Raw genomic sequence first — 27,054 nt, forward strand, 5'->3', positions numbered from 1 at the left:
CTTTGTCAGTATGTAGAAGTTATGTCTGACCAATCTTTTCATGTTTCTTGAGGAAGTTACCAGAAAAGTTGATGAAAGCCAGGCAGAGGATATTGTGTACATGGACCTTAGTAAGGAATTTGACAAGGTCCCACGTGGGAAGCTGGTCAAGAAGGTTCAGTCGCTCGGCATTCAAGGTGAAGTAGTAAGCTGGATTAGACATTGGCTTCTGGGAGAAGCCAGAGAGTAGTAGTAGATGGTTGCCTCTCTGATTGGAGGCCTATGACTCATGGAGTGCCACCAGGATTGGTGCAGGGTTTGTTGTTTGTTATCTTGTATCAATAATCTGGATGAAAATGTGGTTAACTGGATCAGCAAATTTGTGGATGACATCTAGATTGGGGTGTAGTGGACAGCTAGGAAGACTTGTCATGGCTTGCAGCGGGATCTGGACCAGCTGGAAAAATGATCTGAAAAATGGCAGATGGAATTTAAAGCAGATGAGTGCGAAGTGTAACACTTTGGTAGGACCAACCAAGGTAGGTCTTACATAGTGAATGGTTGGGTAGTGAGGAGCTTGTTAGAACAAAGAGATCTGGAAATACAGGTCCATAATTCATTGACAGTGGTGTCACAAGTTGATAGGGTCATTAAGAAAGCTGCAGTTGGATCCTCGACTTCCTAACCAGAAGACCATAATTTGTCCGGATTGGTGATAAAATCTCCTCACTGGCGATCAATGCTGGTGCATCTCGGGTGTGTGCTCTATACAGTGTGGCTAGGCATAGCTCAAATACCATCTATAACTTTGCTGATTAATCAACCATTGTTGGTAGAATCACAGATGTAGGTGAGAGGGCGCACAGGAGCGTGATATACCAACTAGTGGAGTAGTGTTGTGGCAACAAGCTTGCACTCAATGCCAGTCAGACGGAAGAGCTGATTGCGGACTTCAGGAAGGGTAAGATGAAGGAACACACACCAATCCTCAGAGAGATCAGAAGTGGAGAGGGTGAGCAAGTTTCAAGTTCCTGGGTGTCAAGATCCAACCTGGTCCCGATATATCGATGCAGGTATAAAGAAGGCAAGACAGCAACTATACTTCATTCGAAGTTTGAAGAGATTTGGTATGTCAACAAAAACACTCAAAAACTTCTATAGATGTACCATGGAGAGCATTCTGAGGGGCTGCATACTGTCTAGTATTGGGGGGGGGGGGGTTGTCTAGCTACTGCACAGGACTGACAGGAGCTGCAGAGGGGTGTAAATTAAGTCGTCTCCATCTTGGATACTAGTCTACAAAGTACCTGGGACATCTTCAGGAGTGGTGTCTCAGAAAGGCAGCATCCATTATTAAGGACCCCCCCAGCACGCAGGGTATGCCCTTTTCTCATTGCTACCATCAGGTAGGAAGTACAGAAGCCTGAAGGCACACACTCAGCGAGCAGCTTCTTCCCCTTTGCCATCTGATTCCTAAATGGACATTGAACCCCTGAACACTACCTCACTTTTAAAAAATATTTTATTTCTGTTTCTGCATAAATTTTAATCTATTCAATATACATATCTGTAATTGATTTTTTTTCTTCTATATTTTGTAATACATTGAACTGCTGCTGTTAAGTTAACAAATTTCACAAAACTTGCCAGTGATGATAAACCTGATTCTGATTAAGAAAACTTTTGGCACTTTGGCCTTCATATTGTATTGAGTACAAGAGGTTATGTTGAAGTTGTATAAGACATTGAGGCCTAATTGGAGTATTTTGTGCAGTTTTGGTCACCTGCCTGTAGGAAGGATGCAAATAAGGTTGAAAGAATACAGAGAAAATTTACAAAGATGTTGCTGGGTCTGGAGAACAGTTTAGAAAACTTTGGATAGATACATGGGTGGGAGGGGTATGGGGCTATGGTCCTGGTGCATGTCCATAGGAGTAGGGGTGGGAGTGAGTTCCTTGGCTATACACCTAAAATATTTAAACTACTTGAGTGTCTCATGATATAACTATATCAAAGTAAACTTGCTATCAAAGTACATATGTCACTATATACAACTCTGGGATTCATTGTCTTGCAGGCATGCTCTGTAAATCCGATAACCATAATAGAACCATTGAAAGACCACACCAACAGAGTGGACAACCAGTGTGCAAAGGGTGATAAGCTGTGGAAACACAAAAAGAGAGAAAAAATAACAATAAATATCGAGAACATGAGATGAAGAGATGTTGAAAGTGAGTCCAGAGGTTGTGGGAACATTTCAGTGATGAGGCAGTTGAAGTTGAGTGAAGATACTCCTTGTGGTTCAGGAGCCTCCTGGTTGATGGGTAATACTGTTCCTGATCCTGGTGGTGAGTCTTCAAGCTCTTATAACGCCTTCTCGAAAGCAGCATTAAAAAGAGAGCATGTCCTGAGTGATGGGGATCCCTGATGATAGATGCTTCAATCCTGTGCCAATTACAGGACTTTGCCCATGGTGGATCCACTACTTTTTGTGGGATTTTTTTAAAACTCAAGGCCATTGATGTTTCCATACCATATTATACCATCCAGTCAATAGACTGTCCACTGCACCTCTATAGAAATTTGTCAGTGTTTTAGATGTCATGTCAAATCTTCACAAACTTCCAAGGAAGTAAAGGCACTGCCGTGCTTTCTTTGTAATTACATTTGCATGCAGGACCCAGGACAAGTCCTCCAAAATGTTAGTACAGAAGAATTTAGAGTTGCTGTCCCTGTGCACCTTTGATTTCCTCTGATGGGGATTGGCTCATGGATTGCCAGTTTCCTCCTCTTCAAGTTGGTTCCTTGGTCTTACTGACATTGAGTAAGAGGTGGTGTTGTGACACCACTTAGCCAGAGTTTCAATCTCCCTGTTTGCTGAATTGTCACCTCCTTTGATTCAGTCATTGACAATGGTGTCAGCAAACTTAAACTATGGCATTGGAGCCGTGCATAGCCAGACAGTCCTTTAAGTGTAAAGCTTTGAGCAGGGGGCTAAGCACACAGCTTTGTGGTGCCTCTGTACTGATGCAGATGTTGCCAATCTGAACTGACTGGGGTTTGCAAATGAAGAAATAGAAGAGGTACTAAGGGCCATGGACTTGGGCCTCATTGATTAGATCTGTGGGGAATGGTGAAATTGAATGCTGAGCTGTATTTGATGTTGATAGTTAGCATTGGGGATGTTCTGGTACGATTGTTTTGAATTGTACTTGGAAGTATCTATCACCTATACACCCCATTTAAAGAAAAAAAATGAGGTGCTGGATTGAAGGTTTTGTAGTTTCTGGTTGAAGGGTTGAGTTGCATTTGGTTGGGGGAGGCATTGGTGGTAGGAGAGGGTGTTCAGAGAGTCCTGATGTAGATTTGTCAGCTGTAAATTTTAGCATTGTAAATTCAATCATGTTAGTTCTTTAGAGAGAATTGTATTTATGTGAACTGGATAAAGCTGACCAATTTCTAACCAATAACAGAAGTTGCAGTGTCTACCTACCCCGTGTTAATACAACTTGATCACAAGTGCCTGCACTTCTGCAGTTCAAAGTAACAGCAAACCATTCATGTTCCTTAAGAACAAAGCAAGTAGTATATATATTTACAAATGAATAATATTTTGCCTATAAGATTATAAAACAAGAGCAGAATTAGGCCATTCAGTCCATTGAGTCTGCTCCACCATTCCAATATGGCTTTTCCCAGATCCCACTCAACCCCATACATCTGTCTTTTGGCCATATCCTTTGATGCCCTGAGTGATCAGGTACCCACCATCTGTGGCAGAGCATTCCACAGATTCACTGGTCTCTGGCTTAAAAAAAATCTTCCTAAGTCTTCTAAGTTATCCCATTAAGAGGAGCTGGCTCGAAGTAGCTGGTACGAGGTAAAAATTGCTGCAATTTGACACTTGAAAGAAATGCTCTTGAATTTCTTAAGTGTGATTTACTTTATAATCTACAAGTCTGAAATCTCTTGTGAAACTCTTCTTGCCCTCAACCATCAACCAGAGGGGATAGCTTCACTCAACTTTACTCACCCCAACAGCGAACTGTTACCAGAAACTATGGGCTCATTTCCAAGGACTCTTCATTTCATGTTCTTGATCGATATTTATCTGTTTTCTTTTTATTGTTTCTTTGTATTTACTGTGAATGACTGCAACAAAATGAATCTGGTGACAGATTTGTTCTTTGATAATTTTTCTTTGAATATGAAATAAATTATGTGAGAAATGCTGGTATATTCTAGTATATCTTGCAAAAAGAGGTTTCCTTACATCTATTTGAGCTGATTCTATTAGACTTTATGGGGCTGGAGCTGATGTTGGGAGCCTCTGAGTCATTCTATCTTGCTCAAGGATTGTAAGGGAATCTGGGGTGTTTGCTGTGAGGTATGACCCTGCAAGGTTATTTACATCAAGTGTTGCTTGAGTTGTCATCGCTCCAAGCTGTCCTCCTGACAATGAAGAACAAAACTGAACCTAATGAGGTTCTCCCAATGTAGATAGACTGATATTTGTATGGAAGGCATTGACAAGCAGGACCTCAAAGGTAGGAATCTTGGGATTATTGCCTGTGCCTCGCAACTGTGAGTAGAGGAATAGAGTGAGGTGGAGAATAAATGCATAGCTGAGGGATTGGAGCAGGGGGCAGGGATTCAGATTTCTGGATCATTGGGGCCAGAGTGACCTGTACAAAAAGGACCAATATCCTGGCAGGGAGGTTTGCTAAGGCTATTGGGGAGAGTTTAAACTAGAATCGCTCGGTGGGTGAGAACCGAACTGAAGAGACAGCGGAAGGGGCAGTTGGCTCACAAATCGAGAAAGCTTGTAGAAAGTGTGAGAGGGAGGATAGTCATGTGATAGGGAAAGGATGTGCTCAGACTGATGGTTTGAGATGTGTCTATTTTAATGCAAGAAGTATCATGAACAAAGCAATGAGTTTAGAGTGTGGATCAGTACTTGAAGCTATGATGTTGTGGCCATTACAGAGACTTGGATGGCTTGGGGCAGGAAAGGTTACTTCGAGTGCCAGGCTTTAGATGTTTCAGAAAGGGCTGGGAGGGAGGCAAAAGAAATGGGGTGTGGCATTGCTGATCAGAGATGGTGTCACAGGTGCAGAAAAGGAGGAAGTCATGGAGGGACTGTCCACTGAGTCTCTGTGGGTGGAAGTTAGGAACAGGAAGGGGTCAATAACTCTACGCTATAGACCACTGAATAGTAACAAGGACATCAGGAAGCATGTAGGGAGACAGATTCTGGAAAGATGCAATAATAACAGGGTGGGAGATTTTAATTTCCCCAATATTGATTGGCATCTCCCTAGAGTGAGGCATTTAGATGGGGTGGAGTTTATTATGTGTGTTCAGGAAGGTTTCCTGACACAGTATGTAGATAAGCCTACAAGAGGAGTGGCTGTACTTGATCTGGTATTGGGAAATGAACCTGGTCAGGTGTCTGGTCTCTCAGTGGAAGAGCATTTTGGAGATTGTGATCACACTTGTATCTCCTTTACATTGGAGAGGATAGGAACAGAAAAATTAGGGAAGTGTTTAATTAGAGTAAGGGGGAATATGAAGTTATCAGGCAGCAACTTAGAAACATAAATTGGAAACAGTTGTTCTCAAGGAAATGTACGGCAGAGATGTGGCAAATGTTCGGGGGATATTTGCATGGAGTTCTGCATAGGTATGTTCCATTGAGATAGGAAAAGGAAGGTAGGGTACAGGAACCATGGTGTATAAAGGCTGTTGAAAATCTAGTAAAGAGGAAAAGCTTATGGAAGTTTCAAAAACCTGAGGTAATGATAAATATCTAGAAGATTCCAAGGCTAGCAGGAAGGAGCTTCATGAAATTAGGAGAGCCAGAAGGGGCCATGGTGAGCAGGATTAAGGAAAACCCCAAGGCATTCTATAAGTATGTGTAAAGCAAGAGGATAAGACATGAGAGAATGGGACCAGTCAAGTGTGACAGTGGAAAAATGTGTATGGAATCGGAGGAGATAGCAGAGGTACTTAACGGATACTTTGCTTCAGTATTCACTACAAAAAAGGACATTGGCGATTGTAGGGATGATTTGCAGTGGACTGAAAAGCTTGAGCATATAGACAATAAGAAAGAGGATGTGCTGAAGCTCTTGGAAAGCATCAAGTTGGAGAAGTCACTGGGACTGGACAAGATATACCCCAGGCTACTGTGGGAGGTGAGGGAGGAGATTGCTGAGACTCTGGTGATGATCTTTGCATCATCAATGAATATGGGAGAGGTTCTGGAGGATTAGAGGGTTGTAGATGTTGTTCCCTTATTCAGGAAAGGAAGTAGAGATGGCCCAGGAAATTATAGACCAGTGAGTCTTACTTCAGTGGTTGGTAAGTTGATGGAGAAGATCCTGAAAGGCAGGATTTATGAACATTTGGAGAGGCATGATATGATTAGGAATAGTCAGCATGGCTTTGTCATGCAGGTCAGGCAGGTCATGCCTTACGAGCCTGATTGAATTCTTTGAGGATATGACTAAACACATTGATGAAGGTAGAGCAGTAGATGTAATGTATATGAATTTCAGCAAGGCATTTGATAAGATACCCCATGCAAGGCTTATTGAGAAAGGAAGGAGGCATGGGATCCAAGGGGACATTGCTTTGTGGATCCAGAACTGGCTTGCCCACAGAAGGCAAAGAGTGGTTGTAGATGGGTCATATTCTGCATGGAGGTCGATGACCAGTGGTGTGCCTCAGGGATCTGTTCTGGGATCCCTTCCCTTCATGGTTTTTATAAATTAAGTGGATGAATGGATTAGTAAATTTCCTGATGACACAAAGGTTAGAGGTGTTGTGCATTGTGTGGAGGGCTGTCAGAATTACAGTTCAACTGAGTTCAAGAGCCAAGAGATAATGTTACAGCTATTTTGGATGCTGGTCAGACCCCACTTGGAGTATTGGAATGCTCATTTCTGGTCACATCACTACAGGAAGGATGTGGAAACTATAGAAAGGGTGCAGAGGAGATTTAGAAGGATGTTACCTGGATTGGGGAGCATGTCTTATGAGATTAGGTTGAGTGAACTTGGCCTTTTCTCCTTGGAGTGACGAAGGATGAGATGTGACCTGATAGAGGTGTATAAAATGATGAGAGACATTGATCATGTGGATTGTCAGAGGCTTTTTCCTAGGGCTGAAATGGCTAACACGAGAGAGCACAGTTTTAAGGTGCTTGGAAGTAGGTATTGAAGAGATGTCAGGGGTACATTTTTTACACGGGGAGTGGTGAATGCTTGGAATGGGCTGCCAGGAACGGTGGTGGAGGCCGATATGATAGGGTCCTTTAAGACGCTCCTGGATGGGTATACGGAACTAAGAAAAATAGAGGGCTATGGGAATCCTAGGTAATTTCTAAAGTAAGTACATGTTCAGCACAGCATTGTTGGCTGAAGGGCCTGTATTGTGCTTTAGGTTTTTGATGCGTATGTTTTTCTAAGATGAGAGAAATTTTCCAATTTCATATCAGGGTCAATGCCAGTTGATCCATTAAGTTTTCGGATTGTGATTTTGTTTTGTGCAGTATTTGAATTTTAAGGCCATTACAATGAATGATTCAGAGTCTGTCCAACATGTTGGATTTGGGGTTGTATTAAGGCCAGGTTGGATAAAGCAGTTATTGATTTTGTAGTCATCTCTGCAGAAGTGTTTCATGCAATTCTGGATTATTTTATTAATTTATATTCTCCATTTGCTGTGGTGTAAATAACTGTTTAGTGTTACATGTAGGGAGTAAGAATAGTAGATATAAATATACAATGGAGGGGGCATCTTGAGTCATTGCACTAGATGAGAAGAATTTGGGCATCCTGGTAGACTTGTCACTATCAACATCTTGACAATGCACAGAAGTGATTACGGAGGCTAATAGAATGTTGGGATATCTATTGTGCTCTGTGGAGTTCGTGTCTAGAGGCATTCTCAAGTTGTATAATGCGCTTGTGAGCCCCCATCTTGAGTACTGTGTACAATTTTGGTGTCCATATTGTGTAAGGGATGTGAAGGCACTGGAGAGATTCTGAGAAAGGTGACTGGACTTGTTCCAGGTCTGCAGGGTATGAGCTATGAAGAAAGTTAAAAGATAAATCATCGGAAGCTGCTGGCTTCAGCTGATGACACAACCCATCAGCTGTATTCATCTGCCAATCTGACCTGCATGTTGTCAGTGAAGAACTTTGACTTCCCAGTCAAAAGGTTGTGAATTCAAAGCTTGAAGTAAATTTATTATCAAAGTACATGTATGTCAGCGTTTACAGCCCTGAGATTTGTTTTCTTGTGGACATGCTGAGTAAGTCCAAGAACCATAATAGAATCAATAAAAGACCACACACAATGGAGTGGAGAACCAACCATTGTGCTAAAGACGACAAACTGGACAAATACAGAAGTGAAAATAATAATAAGTAAGCAATAAATCGTCCCAGTCTAATCTTGTTTGAAGCTCGTGCACTGCTGATTCTGCCCAGCAATGTTGGAGGCATCACCTTCAAACTAAGACTTTGCCTCCTTTCAGATCGATTATAAAAAAAATTCTCAAGAATAACCAGGAGTTCTTTTTTTTTCTCTGAGTAAATGAACCCAACATTTTTTTAATAAATCTATCTATTATCACACCATTTGTTCTGTGTGTGTTACTGTTTGTGTGTGAAATTTCTAGTATTAAATTTGGGTCATGGGTTAAAATAGTTTAGGAAGAAGCTGTTTTCTACAGCATTTTGTAGCCTTGAGGGCTTTGATGCATATTAGTGATTATATTTAAATATGCTACACATTTCTAGCTAGTTTTTCCTGCTGGAGCATGGTCACTGGATTCAATTTGTTATTAAGTATGGTGATAATTTAATATGAAGTATATGAAATATTTAGCAAAGTCTGATGCCTGAAGCTTCCTTAAGAAGGAGGGTGGAATCTGCAGCTGGGTTTAACAGAAGGTCATTTGTCCTGCAGAGTGAACGGAAATACCCGTGGTCATTGTATATCATGTTTTAGTGTGGTAGCACCAGCACAGATGGAGAAAGATAACATTCCAGCCTTTCTAGTAGTCAGATCCTTTGTGAAATATCCAGAATTGAGCAAGCTATGTCTTGAGCAAGTAATTCCCCTGTCATCAAACTTCCATGTCTTCGGTCTCCTCGGTCCCATTTGTGTAGAGCAACATTAGCAGTTTTGGTAGAGCCTAAGGGTTGAGAACAAATTTTCATTTTTCTGTTCCTTGCCACATTTATTTTTAGCCAGCTGAAGGTTGATTGCCAGTGTTTTGACAGCCAATTACGTTGCTAGAAAGCAATATCTCTATAATTTTATTTATTCATTCTATTTACTTGAGTGGAAATGTATTGCATTATAACGTGATACAATTCTTCAAATTGTGGCAGGCTGACTTTAAGACTGCAGCTGGTCTGCTGCTGTACCATTACCTACCAGAATACCTTCAGCACAGTTCTTATTGTCTCTTAATTAAGTAGCATCTTTCTAAATGTGGGTCTTTGTATATTTTGAGGCAATGCTTCAACAAGGTGGCATTCACCATTAAAGACCTCCATCATCTAGGACACATCTTCTCATTGCTACCATCAAGGAGGGAGGGACTGAAGACACAGACTCAACATTTTAGGAACAGCTAAATCCCCTCTGTCATCAAATTTCTGCATGGACAATGAACCCATGTACTCTATCACATTTTCTTATTTGCTCTTTCTGTGCTACTTATTTAATTCAGATTTGTATGTTTTTTCTTGTAATTTGTAGTTTTTCGTCTATGGCACTGTACTGCTGCTGCAAAACAACGCATGTGAATAATATTAAATCTGATTCTGATATGCCCAAAATCTAGTCACTAACCCCAGTTTTGTATCAGGACCTCTGTTAGAGATGGTCCTCATTGCTGGCTTAGTGACCTTGATGTTCTTTGAAGCCCTTTTCACCTGAGCCAGCAGTGCATTGGAAACTATTTGATGGTGCCAATTAAGGAACAGAAGAAAGTATTTTTTGCAGCTGGAAATATCCAGAAAGTGCAGAATTCAGAAAAATCTGCACTTATTCCGAATTTTTTTTTGCAATTAAGATTTCTTTCCTGAAGTATTATGCAAGTATCAGTGGTAGCCAATTTGCTCTTGCTGGCATTTGAGTGACTTTGCTGTCATGATTCTTGAGTGTTCCAACCTTCCAATATCTTTATCTTATTCTGAGGCTCTTGAGAAGGTGCTTATGTTTACCTGCTTATTTATTTTTGTAGGTTTTTCAAAAAAAAATCTTACATTTATCTTGTGCCTTTTGCAATCTCAGTACACTCGGAAGTGCTTTGTATTCACTGAAGTACAGTGGATTCAAGCTAATCGGGGTAGCTGCTTATTTGGGACAACTCAAAGAACAAAAACTAATCAGGAAAATATCCTGGGTTCCATCCGTTTATTTGGGATGCTATGCTCCTTAATTAGGACAGGAGACTTGCTGAACAGTTTCTAACTAATATCAGATGCATGTACTTGTGTGGCCTTTAGACACTGTGCTTAGAGTGAATTGTTTTTAAATAGTGCCATGTGTTTGTGTTCAAGAAGCAGTGAGTTTGTCACCAAGAGAAATAAGTCAGTTCAGAACTGTTTACTCAGTGTGGTTTCATGCATTGAGGCTTGGAGACTCTAGAAACTGCAGGGAGTTAAAATGAAATGATTTTGCTACTTCAAGTTGGGAACAATGAAGAATTTGAAGGTATTGACAATCATCTTGAATTTTAACTCTTCAATCATCAATGAAAATGAACATTGAGAGGATGTAGTCGTCAAAAATATTGTGTGCTCCCTACCGTTGAGCACATCCACATGGGAGTGCTATTGCAGGAAAGCAGCATCATCAAAGACTCCCACCCTTCATCCAGGCCATGCTTCATTCTTACTGCTACCATCAGGAAGAAGCCACCTCAAGACCTATGCCACCAGGTTCAGAAATGGTTACTGAACTTAACCATGAGGCTCTTGAACCAGAGGGGTTAACTGTTCCCATAAGCTATGGACTCACTTTCAACGACTCTTCATCTAATATTCTTTTTTAATATTTCATACACTGTCAATATTTGTTAGGAACTAGTATACAATTGTACTGTACTAGTTTTTGGTAGTGTTCTAATATGCTTTGTATTTCATTTAAATTTGTTACTCAGTTAAACAGTACTTTCTCTCTTTTATATTACTTTTTAACCATGAAGTTTCAGCTAATTGGGACAGCAGCTTAATAGAGCCATAACATACAGGTTCTAGTGTGTCCTAGTTAACAGGAATCCACTGTACTTTTAAAAAATGATTATTGTAAACATGGAAGGGAATATGAACACTTAAAGTCTCGATTAATTAACTTTGGGATAAAGAAATAAACATTTGGCATAGAACTGTGAAATTTAATGCAAATAGTATTTTTTTTATATCTTCTCTTTTGCAGCCACCCAAGGTTACAGGCTGTGACATATAATGATTTTATTTTTTAAAATTTGTTCATGGGTACCAGCATTTATTATTAATTCCCAATTATCCCTAGATAGATTTGGAATCGCATATAGGCCAGTCATAATGAAGCGGTAGATTTCCTTCCCTGGACAGCATTAGTGAGCCAGGTGGCTTTTTAATTTCAGAACTTCAGTAGTTTAACAGTTAGTGTTACAAAGGCTAATTTCAATTCCAGATTTTGTTAATACTAAATTTGTAAGTTGTCTTGGTGGGATTCGAACCGTGAATTAATCATTTAGATATCTAGCTAATAGTCCAATCAAGTAACCACTGTTCTATTATATCCATAAAATAATTCAATTTAGAACCAATTGACTGGTTCCTATGTGGGAAAACCCAATAAAACCGGTTGAGATGTACCCCAGGCTACTGTGGGAGGCAATGGAGGAGATTGCTGAGCCTCTGGCGATGATCTTTGCATCATCAGTGGGGACAGGAGAGGTTCCGGAGGATTGGAGGGTTGCAGATGTTGTTCCATTATTCAAGAAAGGGAGTAGAGATGGCCCAGGAAGTTATAGACCAGTGAGTCTTACTTCAGTGGTTGGTAAGTTGATGGAGAAGATCCTGAGAGGCAGGATTTATGAACATTTGGAGAGGCATAGTATGATTAGGAATAGTCAGCATGGTTGAATTTTTTTTTGAGGATGTGACTAAACAGATTGATGAAGGTAAAGTAGTATATGTAGTGTATATGGATTTCAGAAAGGGATTTGATAAGGTACCCCATGCAAGGCTTATTTGCAGATGACACAAAGCTGGGTGGCAGTGTGAAATATGAGGAGGATGTTAGGAGAATGCAGGGTGACTTGGACAGGTTGGGTGAGTGGGCAGATGCAGTTTAATGTGGATAAATATGAGGTTATCCACTTTGGTGGCAAGAACAGGAAAGCAGATTAACTGAATGGTGTCAAGTTAGGAAAAAGGGAAGTACAACGAGATCTAGGTGTCCTTGCTCATCAGTCACTGAAAGTAAGCATGAAGGTACAGCAGGCAGTAAAGAAAGCTAATGGCATGTTGGCCTTCATAACAAGGGGAGTTGAGTATTGGAGTAAAGAGGTCCTTCTGCAGTTGTACAGGGCCCTGGTGAGACCACACCTGCAGTACAGTGTTCAGTTTTGGTCTCCAAATTTGAGGAAGGACATTCTTGCTATTGAGGGAGTGCAGCGTAAGTTCACGAGGTTAATTCCCGGGATGGCGGGACTGTCATATGTTGAAAGAATGGAGCAACTGGGCTTGTATACACTGGAATTTAGAAGGATGAGAGGGGATCTGATTGAAACATATAAGATTATTTAGCGATTGGACATGCTGGAGGCAGGAAACATGTTCCCGATCTAGAGGAAGTGCAGAACCAGAGGCCACAGTTTAAGAATAAGGGGTGGGCCATTTAGAATTAAGTTGAGGAAAAACTTTTTTACCCAGAGAGTTGTGGATCTATGGAATGCTCTGCCTCAGAAGGCAGTGGAGGCCAATTCTCTGGATGCTTTCAAGAAAGAGTTAGAAAGAGCTCTTAAAGATAGCAGAGTCAAGGGATATGGGGAGAGGGCAGGAACGCGGTACTGATTGTGGATGATCAGCCATGATCACATTGAATGGTGGTGCTGGCTCGAAAGGCTGAATGGTCCTCTCCTTCACCTGTTGTCTATTATTGAGAAAGCAAGAAGACATGGGATCCTAGGGCACATTGCTTTGTGGATCCAGAACTGGCCTGCCCACAGAAGGCAAAGAGTGGTCGTAGATGGGTCATATTCTGCATGGAGGTCAGTGACCAGTGGTGTGCCTCAGAGATCTGTTCTGGGACCCCTACTCATTGTGATTTTTATAAATGACCTGGATGAGGAAGTGGAGGGCTGTCAAAGGTTACAGTGGGGCATTGATGGGATGCAAAACTGGGGTGAGAAGTGGCAGATGGAGTTCAACCCGGATAAGTGTGAGGTGGTTCATTTTGGTAGGTCAAATATGATGGTAGAATGTAGTATGAATGGTAAGACTCTTGGCAGTGTGGAGGATCAGAGGGATCTTGGGGTCCGAGTCCATAGGGCACTCAAAGCTGCTGCACAGGTTGACTCTGTGGTTAAAGCATATGGTGCATTGGCCTTCATCAATCATGCGATTGAATTCAGGAGCCAAGAGGTAAAGTTGCAGCTGTGTAGGACCTTGGTCAGACCCCACTGGAGTACTGTGCTCAGTTCTGATCACCTCACTACAGGAAGGATGTGGAAACCATAGAAAGGGTGCAGAAAAGTTTTACAAGGATGTTGTCTGGATTGGGGAGCATGCCTTATGAGAATAGGTTGAGTGAGCTTGGCCTTTTTTTCTTGGAGCAACGGAGGATGAGAGGTGACCTGATAGAGCTGTATAAGATGATGAGAGGCATTGATCGTGTGGATAGTCAGAGGCTTTTTCCGAGGGCTGAAATGGCTAGCACAAGAGGGCACAGTTTTAAGGTGCTTGGGTGTAGATACAGAGGTGATGTTGGGGGAGTTCTTTACACAGAGAGTGGTGAGTGCGTGGAATGGGCTGCTGGCAATAGTGGTGGAAACGATAGGGTCTTTTAAGAGACTCCTGGAAAGGTGCATGGAGCTCAGAAAAATAGAGGGCTATAGGTAACCCTAGGTAATTTCTAAGGTAAAGACATGTTCGGTACAGCTTTGTTGGCCAAAGGGCCTGTACTGTTTTCTATGTTTCTATTATGCAGATGCTGGAAATCCAGAGAAAGGCACACAGAATGGTGGAGAAACTCAGCAGAGCAGGCAGCATCTTTAGAAAGGAATAAAGAGTTGACAGTTCAGGCTTTCATTCAGACTGGAAAGGGGGAGGGGAGCCAGTATTAGAAGGTGAGGGAGGGGAAGGAACACAAGCAAGCTCGTGAAGCCAGGTGAGGGGGTAAAGATAGGTGAGTGGGGGAGGGACATGGTGAGAAGTTGAAGGTGGTGGTTGGAAAAGATAGTGTTGAAGAAGGATAATATGTTTTTTTACTGAAAGGTATCTTTTATTAAAAAATAATAAGCAAGCCAAAAGAAATACTTGGTTTAATTGGATATTTGGAAAATAATGGAAATAGACATGCAAGTCCTGATGAAGGGTCTTTGCCGGAAACATCAACTCTTTATTCCTCTCCAAAGATGCAGCCTGACCTGCTGAGTTCCTCCAGCATTGTGTGTGTGTTGCTTTGGATTTTCAGCATCTCTTGTGTTACTGAAAGTTAATGTTTACATTCTTTTGGTTATGAGCAGATCAAATGATGATCTTCCATGAGGTCCTGAAACAAGGTCTCACTCTCAGCTTCACTCTCACACACAACCCCACCCCTTTGGTGTAGGAGCTGTTCTTTGAGTTGACAAGAAGCTAGAACATGAAGATTTGGGAATTTGATTTGGTATATGTACTTGTCTAAATACACTGATATCAGGGAAGCTTTGGGATAGATTCCTGGCCCTCCTTGCATTTCATTGCTAGAATTCTTTCACAATTGCAAAGCCAAGATTTTGGTAAACCTCACCAATGATGTCCATTTTCATTTTTCACAGATGCACTCTAGATGGAAATGTAATGTGTATTCAAATTCTACTGTGGTGCATCTAAGGGTGATTTCTGTGCTGGAGAATGATTGAGAAATTTAAACTATTTTGTTTGTTCCATTGAGCACAGAAGAAATATGGTGGAGGTTTAACTCGGTGGGGGGGGAATAATTTGTTATCCCTGGACAGGGTGGGGGGGGGTGGTTAGAAAATGCATCCCTTACTAGATTGGTAGATAACTGTGGGAGATAGGTTTAAGGTCAATGCTGAAAGCATTTGGGCAAGAAAACAAAATTGTTGAAAAGAATGGAGGTTGGAGCTTCCTGTCTGAAAAGGTAAAGGCAGAAATCACATCACATTTTAAAATATTCCTGGATTTGAGCATCAGTCTCCAAGGCTTCAAGAGAGTGGGAACTCAATTGGCTCTATTTTTAACTAGTATGAATACAATGAACTGAGTATTGGTGTCTTTTGTTGTAAATTTGAAAAATTCTCTGAGGAGGTAAATGCTGAGAAATGGAGTCACTGACATAAGTAATGAAAACAGTTATGAGACATCTGTAACTCCTTGTAAATTTTATGCAGTAACACTGGGAACTGGCCTTTTCTAACAAATTGTCTTGCACCTTTTAATGTCTTTTTATAGCATGTATCTACTAAATCTAGGACTTGTTTTATAAAATAGCCCTGGAAACTCTGTCCATATTTGGATTATGTTGAGGGAGAGTATACTGTCAGCGATACCGAATGATGGGAGTATTTCAACATCCTGCTTTAAGAGCCTCACACCACGTTTATTGGTTTGACTTTGGTGTCAAGTGGAGTCATTCCCATTCTCAGGCTGCAATAGCATTGAAGTAAATATTGCAGTTTTAAAAAAAAGATCTTCATATGGCTCTCAAACGTTTTCACTAAATAAAAAGCTATACTTCAGTCTTCGGACCCATTTGTCTCTAAGCTGCTTTTATTCAAGATTGTTTAATGTCATTTCCAGTACACAAGTGTAAAAGAGAATGAAATCATTGTTACTATGGATCTGCTGCAACACAAAAATAAATACGAAAAAGAACACAATGCAGGCTGAGTACCCCTCAATCTGAAATACTTGGGGCTGGAAGTGTTTTGGATTTCGGATTTTTTTTTGCAGTTTTAGAATATATAATGAGTTGGAAATAATGGCAATCCCAAGCCAGCTCTTAATTTATGTACTACCGGTAAACAGTGTTTGTCTTACACTTCATCATACACACAGTCACCTCTCCTTATTCGCGGGTTCTGCATGCGCAGATTCAACCAACCATGGATCGGGAAAACCCAGAAGTTCTCTCTCCAGCACTTGTTGTTTGAGCTTGTAGAGACTTTCTTCTTGTCATTATTCCCTAAACAATAACAACTATTTACGTAGCATTTACATTGTATTGGGTATTATAAGTAATCTAGAGATGATTTTAAGTATACGGGACGATGTGCGTAGGTTACTGAAGATCAGGAATCGAAAAAAACCAGAAGTTCTCTAAGTTCAGTATTATTTAGTGTCAGTTTATTATTTCCACTTTATTTTCAATTGTGATTGTTTTCTGGAACAGAGATACTGTGGGCGGCAGGTCTGGAACTCCACTGGGTCCTAAAGTCCACCTCACTGAGACAGATTCAGAAAGGTCTGGAGCTCCGCTGGGTCCTAAAGTCCACTGACGTCAACATCTGCATTTTTTGGTATCCGGAGGGGATCCCTGAACCATTCCCCTGCGGATAAGGAGGGCCGCCTGTATGTGAAAATTTGGGTAAGGGCAGAATTGAGGTGGTAGGGCATCAGCCTGAGACTGTATTGAAGCGGCATGGTTCAGGTTCTCAATGATTCAAGCACCACTCTGGATTGAAAAGGATAGGGTGCCGGAGGCGAGGCATGGTCCAGATCAGTTCGCTGCTCTGAGAGGTTACTCTACTCTGTGCTGCACTTCAACTTGTTACTCCACAACTTTTCTCATCTCTGCACCGAATTGTGGCCTGCAACTGTCACAGTGTGAATTTCTGAATGCTATTTGCTTGCTTTTATTGTTTGCATGCATCTCTCTGCATGTTGGGTGTTTGTTGGTCTTTTCTTTTAATGGGTTTCTATTGGGGTTCTTTGTTTTGCAGATGCCTGTAAGAAGGCTAATCTCAGTTGTATAAAGTATAGATACTTTGATAATAAATGTACTTTGATATGTAAATAGTAAAAATTATTACATACCATTAGTATAATGAAAATATAATGCATACAGGTAACAAAAGCAGCACAGCAGTGTTGGGAGAATACCCGAATCAGCTGTTAACAAGCAGCAGCAGGCTTTCAGTCTCAACCTACAATGCCATGATTTGATTACAAAGTTTCAGTACACTGTATTTGTATTTTACTGTTTTTGGATTTTATGCAAGGTACAAAAACAATTAGTGTTGTAGGCTTGTTCTGATGCTAGATTTTTGTGATCAGTGGATGTTTTAAAAATTTATTGCCATGCCGTTTCTTAAGTTTCTGCAACTAACCTACTGAATATTCCCAATTGCCTTCAATTTTCAGTTTGTCAAGCTAGATCTTTTCTTGTTTCATGATCAACATACCATTAAGTGGCATATGTTCACTCTTGACACTGAGGAAACATGACCGAGGTCTTCCATTTTTTTTTGCTCTCTGCAGTTTTTTTAAAAAAAAATTCATTTCCTTGTGTTTATTACAAAGGTGAGATCATAGAGCTGCAGAGACCTGCACATTGCCTAAGAATCTTCCCATTGTCTTGTGTAATTTTCCATTTGTAACATCGTAACAATGCTCAAAAAACAATAGGATTTCAGAGGTTTTTGGGATTTTGGAATTTCAGTTAAGGGGTACTTGACCTGTAATTTAAAAAAAACCTAAAATACCTAATATACATTGATTGCATGTCCATAAGTGATGCTAGACACAGGAGTGTCTGTGCCTAAGGTAACTGACAGGAAATGATAGTAGTGGTGGTGTGGATGGGTGTGTTAATGGTGGAGAAAATGATGGTTTTTGATTTTTGCGGTCCTGACATGGATGATACGTAGCCTCCTCCCTGAAGGGAGTGGGTCAAAGGTTCATGAGCAGGGTCATCCTTCATGATGTTAATGGGCCTTTTCTGTCACCTTTGCTGGGGAATGTTCAAAGCGTGGGTGAATCATAGATAATGCTGATTTTTGTTTTTCTCTTTTTTTTCCCCCCACAGTGACAGCGATGCTGCATTTCACGTGGAAGCTATAACCAGGTGGCTTGTGTAGTGTCAGTGCCTGCTACAGGAAGTAGCCCTCTGAACTCACAGGTGCCTGTTTCTAACCATCCTTGCCAGTGCTTGGTAAGGATTGGGGGAAGTTGCAGAATGGAACAAAGAAATGTTTTATTAGGGTCTATGAACCAGTCTTTGGGCATTGATGCAGAGGGAAGCCCTGGAAAGAATACCCCAACAAGTTGTTACAGTAAAGTGGTTGGCAGGAGAGAAGAAGAGTTGGATGGGACAGCCTTGGAGGAGGAAGATGGTACAAACTGGAAGCAGGAGGAGGGGAAAGTAATTGACTCCAGACAAGAACTTGACCCAACAAACTCAGACCAGCAGCAGTTCTCAGTCAAGGAGACAAACTTTGCGGAGGGCAGCCTAAAGCTGAAGATTGGGTTGCAGCCTAAGAGAACTAAGAAACCCCCAAAAAGCCTGGAAAATTACGTTTGCCGGCCAGCTATAAAAACCACCATCAAGCACTCGCGAATGAAGATCGCTAAAAGTGGGAAGACAACTGAAGAAAGGGAAGAAGAGAGTGAGCAAAAACGGGTAAGGTTTGCGTGTTAAGTAAGATTTTGTGGAAATTGACTTGAATGTTTGTCCCTTTTTGACGTCCTTATTGGCTGGGAGCTTTTTCCATCTTTAAAACGTCTTCTGTACTTGAGGGAGGATCTTCACACTTTTTCAGCCTGACCTTTAGGGTAGCCAAGTAAATATAATGATTTACCAAATTGAAATCAAAGTGCTTAAATGTTGCCCCAGATTATGTCCATAATTCTGCTGGGACTGTCGAATCATTTTGTATTGTGTCTTGATGGAGTGGTTCAGAAATGCAGCCAGGTGAGTGAGGCACATGAGTTTTAATCTGACTCTGGTAAATGGGGCATAAATTGAAACGGGAATGGAAAAGAAAATACTGTCTCTCTAATAGTAAGCTCAAAATTACTGAATTGCTTTTTAAGATGCTACCTAGCTCGTTGAAGAAAGGAAATCTGGCCCAGTGTATTTTTAACTTTGGATCCATCAAATTAATTTGACTGTTACCGGCTCTTCAATTCAGGGTAGTTTAGAATGGACTTTAAATGCTCATATTACCAGTTACATTTATGAAAGAAAATATGACTTCCTTCAGATTCTTTTAACCAGTAATGTGCTTACCTATTTTTTTTAAAAAAACTATATCTTCCTTTAAATTATCATTATCCCATTGTCAGAATCTGTTGTGGCATTTCCCATGGGTACTACATGCAAATTTTAAACGATTATTCTTAGCTGCAAAATTGCCTCTTAGTTTTTGTGGGAATGTGACTTTGAGTAATCTTATTTGCTTTATTAATGCTTTATTAAAATGAAAATTAAATTATTAAAGTTTTTTAAAAAAAAAACTGCAGATAGAATGCAGGTCAATGCATGAATGCACAAAACATTTATTCCATCAGAATTTGTTGTCAGGTGTATGTTTTTCTAGCAGTTTCTTATTTTAAACCTTCAGTTCTTTCAGAATTTAGTTCTGACATGCAGCCTAACCTTCCCACCCTCATTTATAGATACATGAGAGTGAGTATAATATAAGGAACAGGAGCAGGAGTCGGCCATCTGGTCCGCTGAGCCTCCTATGCCATTCAGTAAGGTCATGGCCGATCTGGCCATGAATTTGGCACCACCTATCTCTTCTTTTCCCGTAATCCTTAGTTCCATTTCTATGCAAACATTTTAAATATATGCAATATATTTATGTCTTAAATATATTTAACGAGGTAGCATCTACTGTTACCCTGGCCAGAGAATTCCACAGATGCATTACTTTCTGGGAAAAATCCCTGTCCTTAATCTATTCCCCCAAATCATGATGCTATGTCTCTTAGTGCTAAGCTCGCCTATCAGAGGAAGCAACTTTCCTGCCTCTATCTTCTCTATTCCTTTCATAATTTTATGTTTCTATAAAATCCCCTCTCATTCTTCTGAATTCCAATGAGTATAGCACTAGGTGACTCAATCTCTCCTCTTGGGCTTATACCCTCATCTCCAAAATCAAGCTGGTGAAACTCCTATGCACAGTCCCCAAAGCTAGTATGTCTAGGAGATCAGAGCTGCACACAATACTCCAGGTATAGCTTCACCAGTAACCGATCTATTGTAGCATAAACCCCTCTGCTCTTAAATTCAATCCCTCCTAGCAATTAAGGCAAGCATTCTATTTGCTTTCTTGATAATCTATTGCCCATGTAAACCAACCTTTTGCACAAGCACTCTCAAGTCATTCTGCAGAGCAGCATACTGCAACCTTTCACCATTTAAATAATCTAATCTTCTATTTTTGCTTCCAAGGTGAATGACCGTGCATTTACCAATGTTGTACCCCATGTGCCAGGCACTTACCCACTCACTTAATCTATCTCTGTCTCTCTGCAGACTTTCCACATCCTCTCCACAATTTGCTTTTCCTTTCCATTTGTCATCAACAAATTCAGTCTCCACTTCCGAATTATTAATGTATATCGTAAATTATTGCGTGCTCAGCACTGACTGCCAACAGAAGTGTCCAGTTAACCCAACTCTATGCCTTCAGTTGGTTAATCAATCCTCTATCCATGCTATTACATTACCCCAAACCACGCATCCTTACTATGGTTGTCTTTTATGCAGCACCTTATCAAACACCTTCTGGAAATCCTAGTGTACAAAATGGACCTTTTCCCTTCCATCCACTGTGCTCATATCAAAAAAAAAACTCCAGTAAGTTTGTCAAACAGAACCTGCCTTTCATGAATCCACACCTATACTTCTTCCTTAATGATAGCTTCAAGCATTTTCCTGACTACAAGCAATAATCTTAACTGGCCTGTAGCATTGCTTGGATTTTTAGCATCTGCAGATTTTCTCATTTTTACCTTGTAGTTATCCGCCTTTTGCCTTTATCCTTTATTTAATGACATTCGTTGTCTTCCTCCCTGGTTAAGATTTTGTGCCAGGGGTTAGGGTCAAATGCAAAATCTGAGCTGTTTTCTGTTTTTTCTTGCATTCTCAGTAGTGGTCATTAGACTAAGGAGAATTTGAGGGGTTAGGGTTTTGGGATAAAAGATCAATCAGTTGTAGGTTTCTTACGAGATCTTGCAAGTTCCTTGGAAGTCATTAATTGTGTCTTGAAGATGGTGAAATACTGCCACTAATTGCTGTTGTCCTTTATGAGTGATTTTTTTTTGCATAGAGTTCCAAGATTTTATGCAGCAATAAATTTGGATGGTGTGGTGGGGACACAAGACTGCAGATGCTGGAACCTGGAGCAACAAAAACTGGAAGATGCTGGAAGAGCTCTTAAGTCAAATAGCATCTGTGGAAGGAAAGGAATTGTTGATGTTTCAGGTCAAAACCCTGCAACTGATTACTTTTAGTTGTTGACGTATGCCTTTGGACAGTAAGCATTGCAGCCACAGTGTGCTGTTGGTGGATTATGAACTACTCATGCACTGCTTTAGCCTAACTGGTTGAATCTGCTTAGTCAGCTGACTGGAGAAATCTCCATTACACTAACTACTTGTAGATTCTAGAACAGTTTTGAGAAGTAGGAAGGTGAATTGTTACTGTCTGCTAATTATTTATCCTGCTGCCATAGTTGTAGCTGTTGCAATCAAGTTTTTGTCAGTGGTGACCATTGCCAATAATGAATGTACCTTGATTTGATTATATCCACTACTTCAGGCCTGCTGTACATAAAATAAAAGTACTTCCAGGTTTCTGGCAGCACGGTAGTGTAGCAGTTAGCAAAACATTTTTACAGTGCAGGATGTAGGATTCGGGTTGAATTCTTGCCACTGTCAGTAAGGAGTTTGTACGTTCTGTCCGTGACCCTGTGACTTTCCTCCAGGTGCTTCAGTTTCCTTTCAAATTCTGGAGACGTATGGTTAGGATTAGTAAGTTGTGGGCATGCTACATTGCCAACAGAAGTGTGGCTACAATTGTGGGCTGCCCCCAGCACAATTCTTACGGACTTTATTTAATGCAATTGGTACATTTTATTTGTGAGTTTTGATATAATCGTTATCCTTATTTACCCTAAGCTAGTCTTGTGAATTCTGAAAATAAAATTGCTGTAAGTACACTGCACTCGGACGCTTGGTAGACCAGGCATCAGGAGTTGAAGTCCATGGAATCAATGACAGAGGTAGCTTAGATAGAAAATAGGTTAAGCAACAAGATATAGTGATTCAGATTGATTTATTGCTTGTACATCAAAACATACAGTAAAGTATGTTGTCTGTGTTAACAATTAACACACTCAAGGATGTGCTTGTGACAGCCTGGGAGTCACTACACATTCTGCTGCTGCCATAGTATGCCCACATTGTTTACCAGAATGGTTACTATTCTAGAAAATGGGAGCAACCAGTGGAACAACTTCTGTTCTTTTAATATAAATATATATATATATATAAATATATACGATTGAACTTGTGTCAACAAGCCTGAATAACCAAATTTGTTGATGAACTGTGGAAGTACATGTTTCTCTGCTTTCATATTCAAGAGGGTAACCATTCTTGATATTCAATGGTAATGCTATTGTTAATTCCCCATCTAACAGCATTCTTCGTTGTGGAGATCAGCACTGACTAGAAATGAGTGCCATAGTAACGCAGCAGTTAGTGCGACACTATTACAGCTCAGGGTGCTTGAGTTTGGAGTTCAGTTCTGCTGTCTGTAAGGATTTTGTACTTCCTCCCTGTGAGATGTGTGCGTTTCCTCAGGATGGTCTGATTACCTCTTGCATTCCCAGTTATTGTAAATTCAGTTGGGATTCAAATCGGGGGTTGCTGGCAGTGCAACTTGAAGGGCCAGAAGGGTCTATTCTGTGCTGTATCTAAATAAACAGAGCTGGCCTATTCACAAAACTGCTGTGGCTACATGATCCACTCAAAGGCTGGATATTTTGTGATGTTTGACGTGATGCCGTAGAACCTTTAATGAGAACTAGAAGCAGAAGTAGGCCATTTGGCCCCTTTTTTCTTGCACTTCCTCTTAACTACTTATTCCCTTAATATTCAAAATTTTACTGGTCTTGGTCTTATATATTCAGTAGCTGACGCTCCACAGATCTCTGCTGCGAATTGCAGAGATTCACTCGGCTCTGTTAAGAAATTTATCACCCCTGGCTGAACTCTTACTTTTGAGACTGGTAATTCTGATTCCAGACACCTGAGCCAGGCAGGTATTATCCCTATTACTTTCTTAACAAGTCCCTTTTCAATTTTGTGTGATTCCATAACATTTCCCTCTCATTCTAGATTTTTGTACCCCACCCCTTCTATTGTTTTGAATCCCCTGGATGCTAGCCCAGTCAGATGTAATTCTCTCCCATTCTTCATCATCATCATCATCATCATCAAACCCCAGAGGCGAATCTAGTGAATGTTTGCTGTTCAAGAAACTATAACTTCCACTTTAAGTATACCCAGTGATTTGGCCTCCACAGCTGTCTGTGGCAATGAATTCCATGGATTCATTACCCTCTGGTTGAAGAAGATCCTTCAACCCTATAGGTCCATGCTTTCCTGAGTCCCATTTTCCTGCGCTCAGTGGATACTCAATACAGACTTATAGACAGCAGAGGGAATTTAACCCTGATTGCTGGCTCTGTAAAGTGTAATGCTAACTGTACACTGTCTGCATTCAGATTGTAGTGCATCATTTCCAATCTCTATATATACTTTTACTAAATGGTTACTATATTATGGTAACCTGCATTCATGTTGGACAATGGCAGGAACTTTTCTGAGAAAAATTCTCATCTGTCAGGACAGGAATGTAACTACTTCCATGTTTAGATGTTCAGAAATGTGTGTATATGGTTTATCACTTACTGTATTACACTAGAGAAGAACTTAACTTTTTTAATTGCTTTTGGAATGGGTGGCATGTCAGCTCATTTCCAAGATCAGAGTCACACACAGGCCCACCTATAAAAAGGTAACAGATTTCCTTTGCTGAAGAATACTAGTGAACTAGATGGGTTTTAACAACACTTCTGGTAATTGAAAGTAGTTTATACTGCAATTTGATTTAATTACATGTGACCAGGTAATGGAAAATTTCCCTTACTGTATTCAGAAACCACTACCCAAAATTTGGGATGAAATAAAATCTGTTCTCTTGAAATTTATGCGAGTAAGTAATTTTTTTATTTATCCCTCACTTTTGACTCATGTGCAAGTGACTTTGCAAAGCAGACAGTTTTCCAGAAATATAACCATCCTCTTCACCACCCCACACACAATTATGCGGGGGTCACCTATACTTAAATTAAAATTCCTAGGAAGTATTCAAACTCGTAACTCTGGATGGATTATCTTGGCCTCTGGTTACTAGCCCTCTAACTTGAATCACGCAGCACTATATGGTGAATATCTAATGCATTAAAATATCCCAGGTGTAGCGTTCTGAGATAACAATGCTACGGAAGTTTGAAAGCTATTTACTTAGTGACTTAAAAACTATTGTGAATTGACAAGGGCAAGAAGGGTTACTTTAGCGGTTAAAGTGGTTACTTTAACAATCGGTATGTAAGTAAACTAGGAATTCCATCAGAACTACTTCATATTGAATATTTGCTGTTCTTTCGTTCTATAGTATGATAGTCTTGTAAATAAGGTCCATGCACAGTATTCTGAATGTAATCTCAATGAGATCCTCTATTATTGGAGGACAATTCTCAGCTTCATGAACACTCAATTTATGTACAACCTGTACCATAAATTGGGAAACTATTGAGAAGGATTTGTGGGTACTGTAGTGCTGTGAGCATCTTCTGCCATGTGGGAGCTCTGTTCATGACTGCATTTCTGACTGGGCTCTGCACAGTTCACATGAACTGAACACTGTGTTGTATCCTGGGGAGAATCTCTGTAGTGTTTGATAGAGACATTGGTTCCAGTGGTCCTTGGCCATTAATCTAAAGTGTTTGGGAGATTCAAAAGTCATCTACGAGTACACTAACAGCTAGCTTTGTAGCACTAGATGATTGACCTTCAGGGCTCTGTACCTTAAATTGGAAAGAGAGATTCGTCTTTTATTTTGCTTCTATTTTTAGTAAAAGAGGATTACATGTGTAATATAGCATGATATAATAGCTTTTAATAGAAATGTACTACCAATATCTTTTACAGTATCTCATGTGGATCACCACAAAACATGGCATTTAACTATTGCTTTAAAAGGCATCAATTAATAAAGGAGATCTAGTCACCCGGGTGGACAGATGGCCAGGAGGCAGAAAACACTTGTAGTTGTGGTATCTGTGCTGAGTCTACTTCTTTGTACTGTGGTTTGAAATGAATGATTTTTAGCAAAGATCTCTCTGTTAAGGGCTTGTATATTGGTTAGTGGGTGAAGATAGAAGGACAAAGTGGAAGGAAGAATGGATTTAGATATATTCTTATGAGAGATCTCAAATAAGCTATTGTATAGATTTTAAAGGGTAGAGTGTGGGCAAAAAGGCCACAGGAGGGAAAATACTAGGTTTTGTACTTTAACTTTGCAGTACACACAAATCTAAAGAATAGAAATAGGTGCCTTTGGACCCCACCTACTGCTTTTCTATTTAATGAGTTCATTCTTGTTTTTTTTTGCCTCACCTTTGTTCTTTGAACAAACTACATAATATTTCATTCCTTCGTTACCTAAAAATAATCAATCAGCAGATTGGTTAGTTTTGGTCTCTTTATCCAAGAAAGGGTGTAGTTATTACTGTCGATTCACTAGATTTGTCCAGAGATAGCAGATATTCCTTACAATTGAAAAGTCTAGGTTGATCTTCTGCAGAAAAATGTGTGTTGATCCCTTTGAAATTTTTAAAGACTTCAAAAGAGTGATACAGGGAGGGTGTTCACTCTAGTTTAGGATTTTGCAAGGGTCAGAGACTCAGACAGTTTAGAACTGATATAACAAATTTCATGTAGTGGATGGTGAATCCTGTACTCCAGAGGCATTTGGAGCACCAGTCAGTTGAGATGATAGATTTTTGAGTTTTGAGGAAATAGATGACTCATCTCTTACTTCAAGCCATAATCTTGATGATTGGAACAATAAAATTGGTCGGAGGCCCAAAGGCAGCCTGATGTGGGTTTGGAGACCTGTTTATCTGTCTTGTTTGTGTGAAGGTGAAAAAGGACTAGTTTTACCGTTGTTTTGTTCTGTTACTGTTGTTCCTCTAAGCATTACAGACATGCTATATTGGCAGTGACACTTCTTGGAATATTTGGTGACACTTGCAGGCTGCCTCCAGCACATCCTCGGGTGTGTTGGTTGTTAACACAAATGATTCATTTTCAATGAATGTGTAATAATTAATCGGAATCTAAGCTCAAAGGACCCAATGGTTTACTCAACCTGAACATTTTCAAGAGAATATTCCAGTTTGCTTTATTTCTCCTCAGAAGTTAAGCTCATCATCCCAGGATAAAATCTGATGACCCTTCACTGCACGCTCTCCATTGTAGTAAATCCTTCTGTAGGTTGGTAGACCCAGGCTACGTATACAACTCAGTGCTGCCTTATCAGGACCCAATGTAATTGAAGTAAATCATTTCTGTACTGGTACTTAAATTCTCCTATAAAATCCAAAGTACAATTTGCCTTTCTGAATGCTTGTTGTATCTACATGTTTTCTTTCAGTAATTTGTGTACAAGGATATCCAAATCCCTCTGAACACCAACTCCTTTCCATCTCTTTTAAAACTATTTTTAATAATTTTTTACAACTAA

The 27,054-nt window shown here is 40.3% G+C and overlaps 1 protein-coding gene across 2 annotated transcripts in view; it reads left to right on the forward strand.

Moving 5' to 3' along the window:
- ash1l (ash1 (absent, small, or homeotic)-like (Drosophila)) overlaps window positions 1–27,054 on the forward strand; it is a 374,764-nt gene that overhangs the window by 35,800 nt on the left and 311,910 nt on the right. For both annotated transcript variants that reach the window (XM_059980070.1, XM_059980071.1), the window contains exon 2: window positions 18,253–18,846. In XM_059980070.1, coding sequence (XP_059836053.1) covers window positions 18,403–18,846 — 444 coding nt within the window. In that variant the 5' untranslated portion in view covers window positions 18,253–18,402. The remainder of the gene's footprint in view (window positions 1–18,252; window positions 18,847–27,054) is intronic.

The sequence above is a fragment of the Hypanus sabinus genome, chromosome 9, assembly GCF_030144855.1.
Source record: "Hypanus sabinus isolate sHypSab1 chromosome 9, sHypSab1.hap1, whole genome shotgun sequence".
NCBI lineage: Eukaryota > Metazoa > Chordata > Chondrichthyes > Myliobatiformes > Dasyatidae > Hypanus > Hypanus sabinus.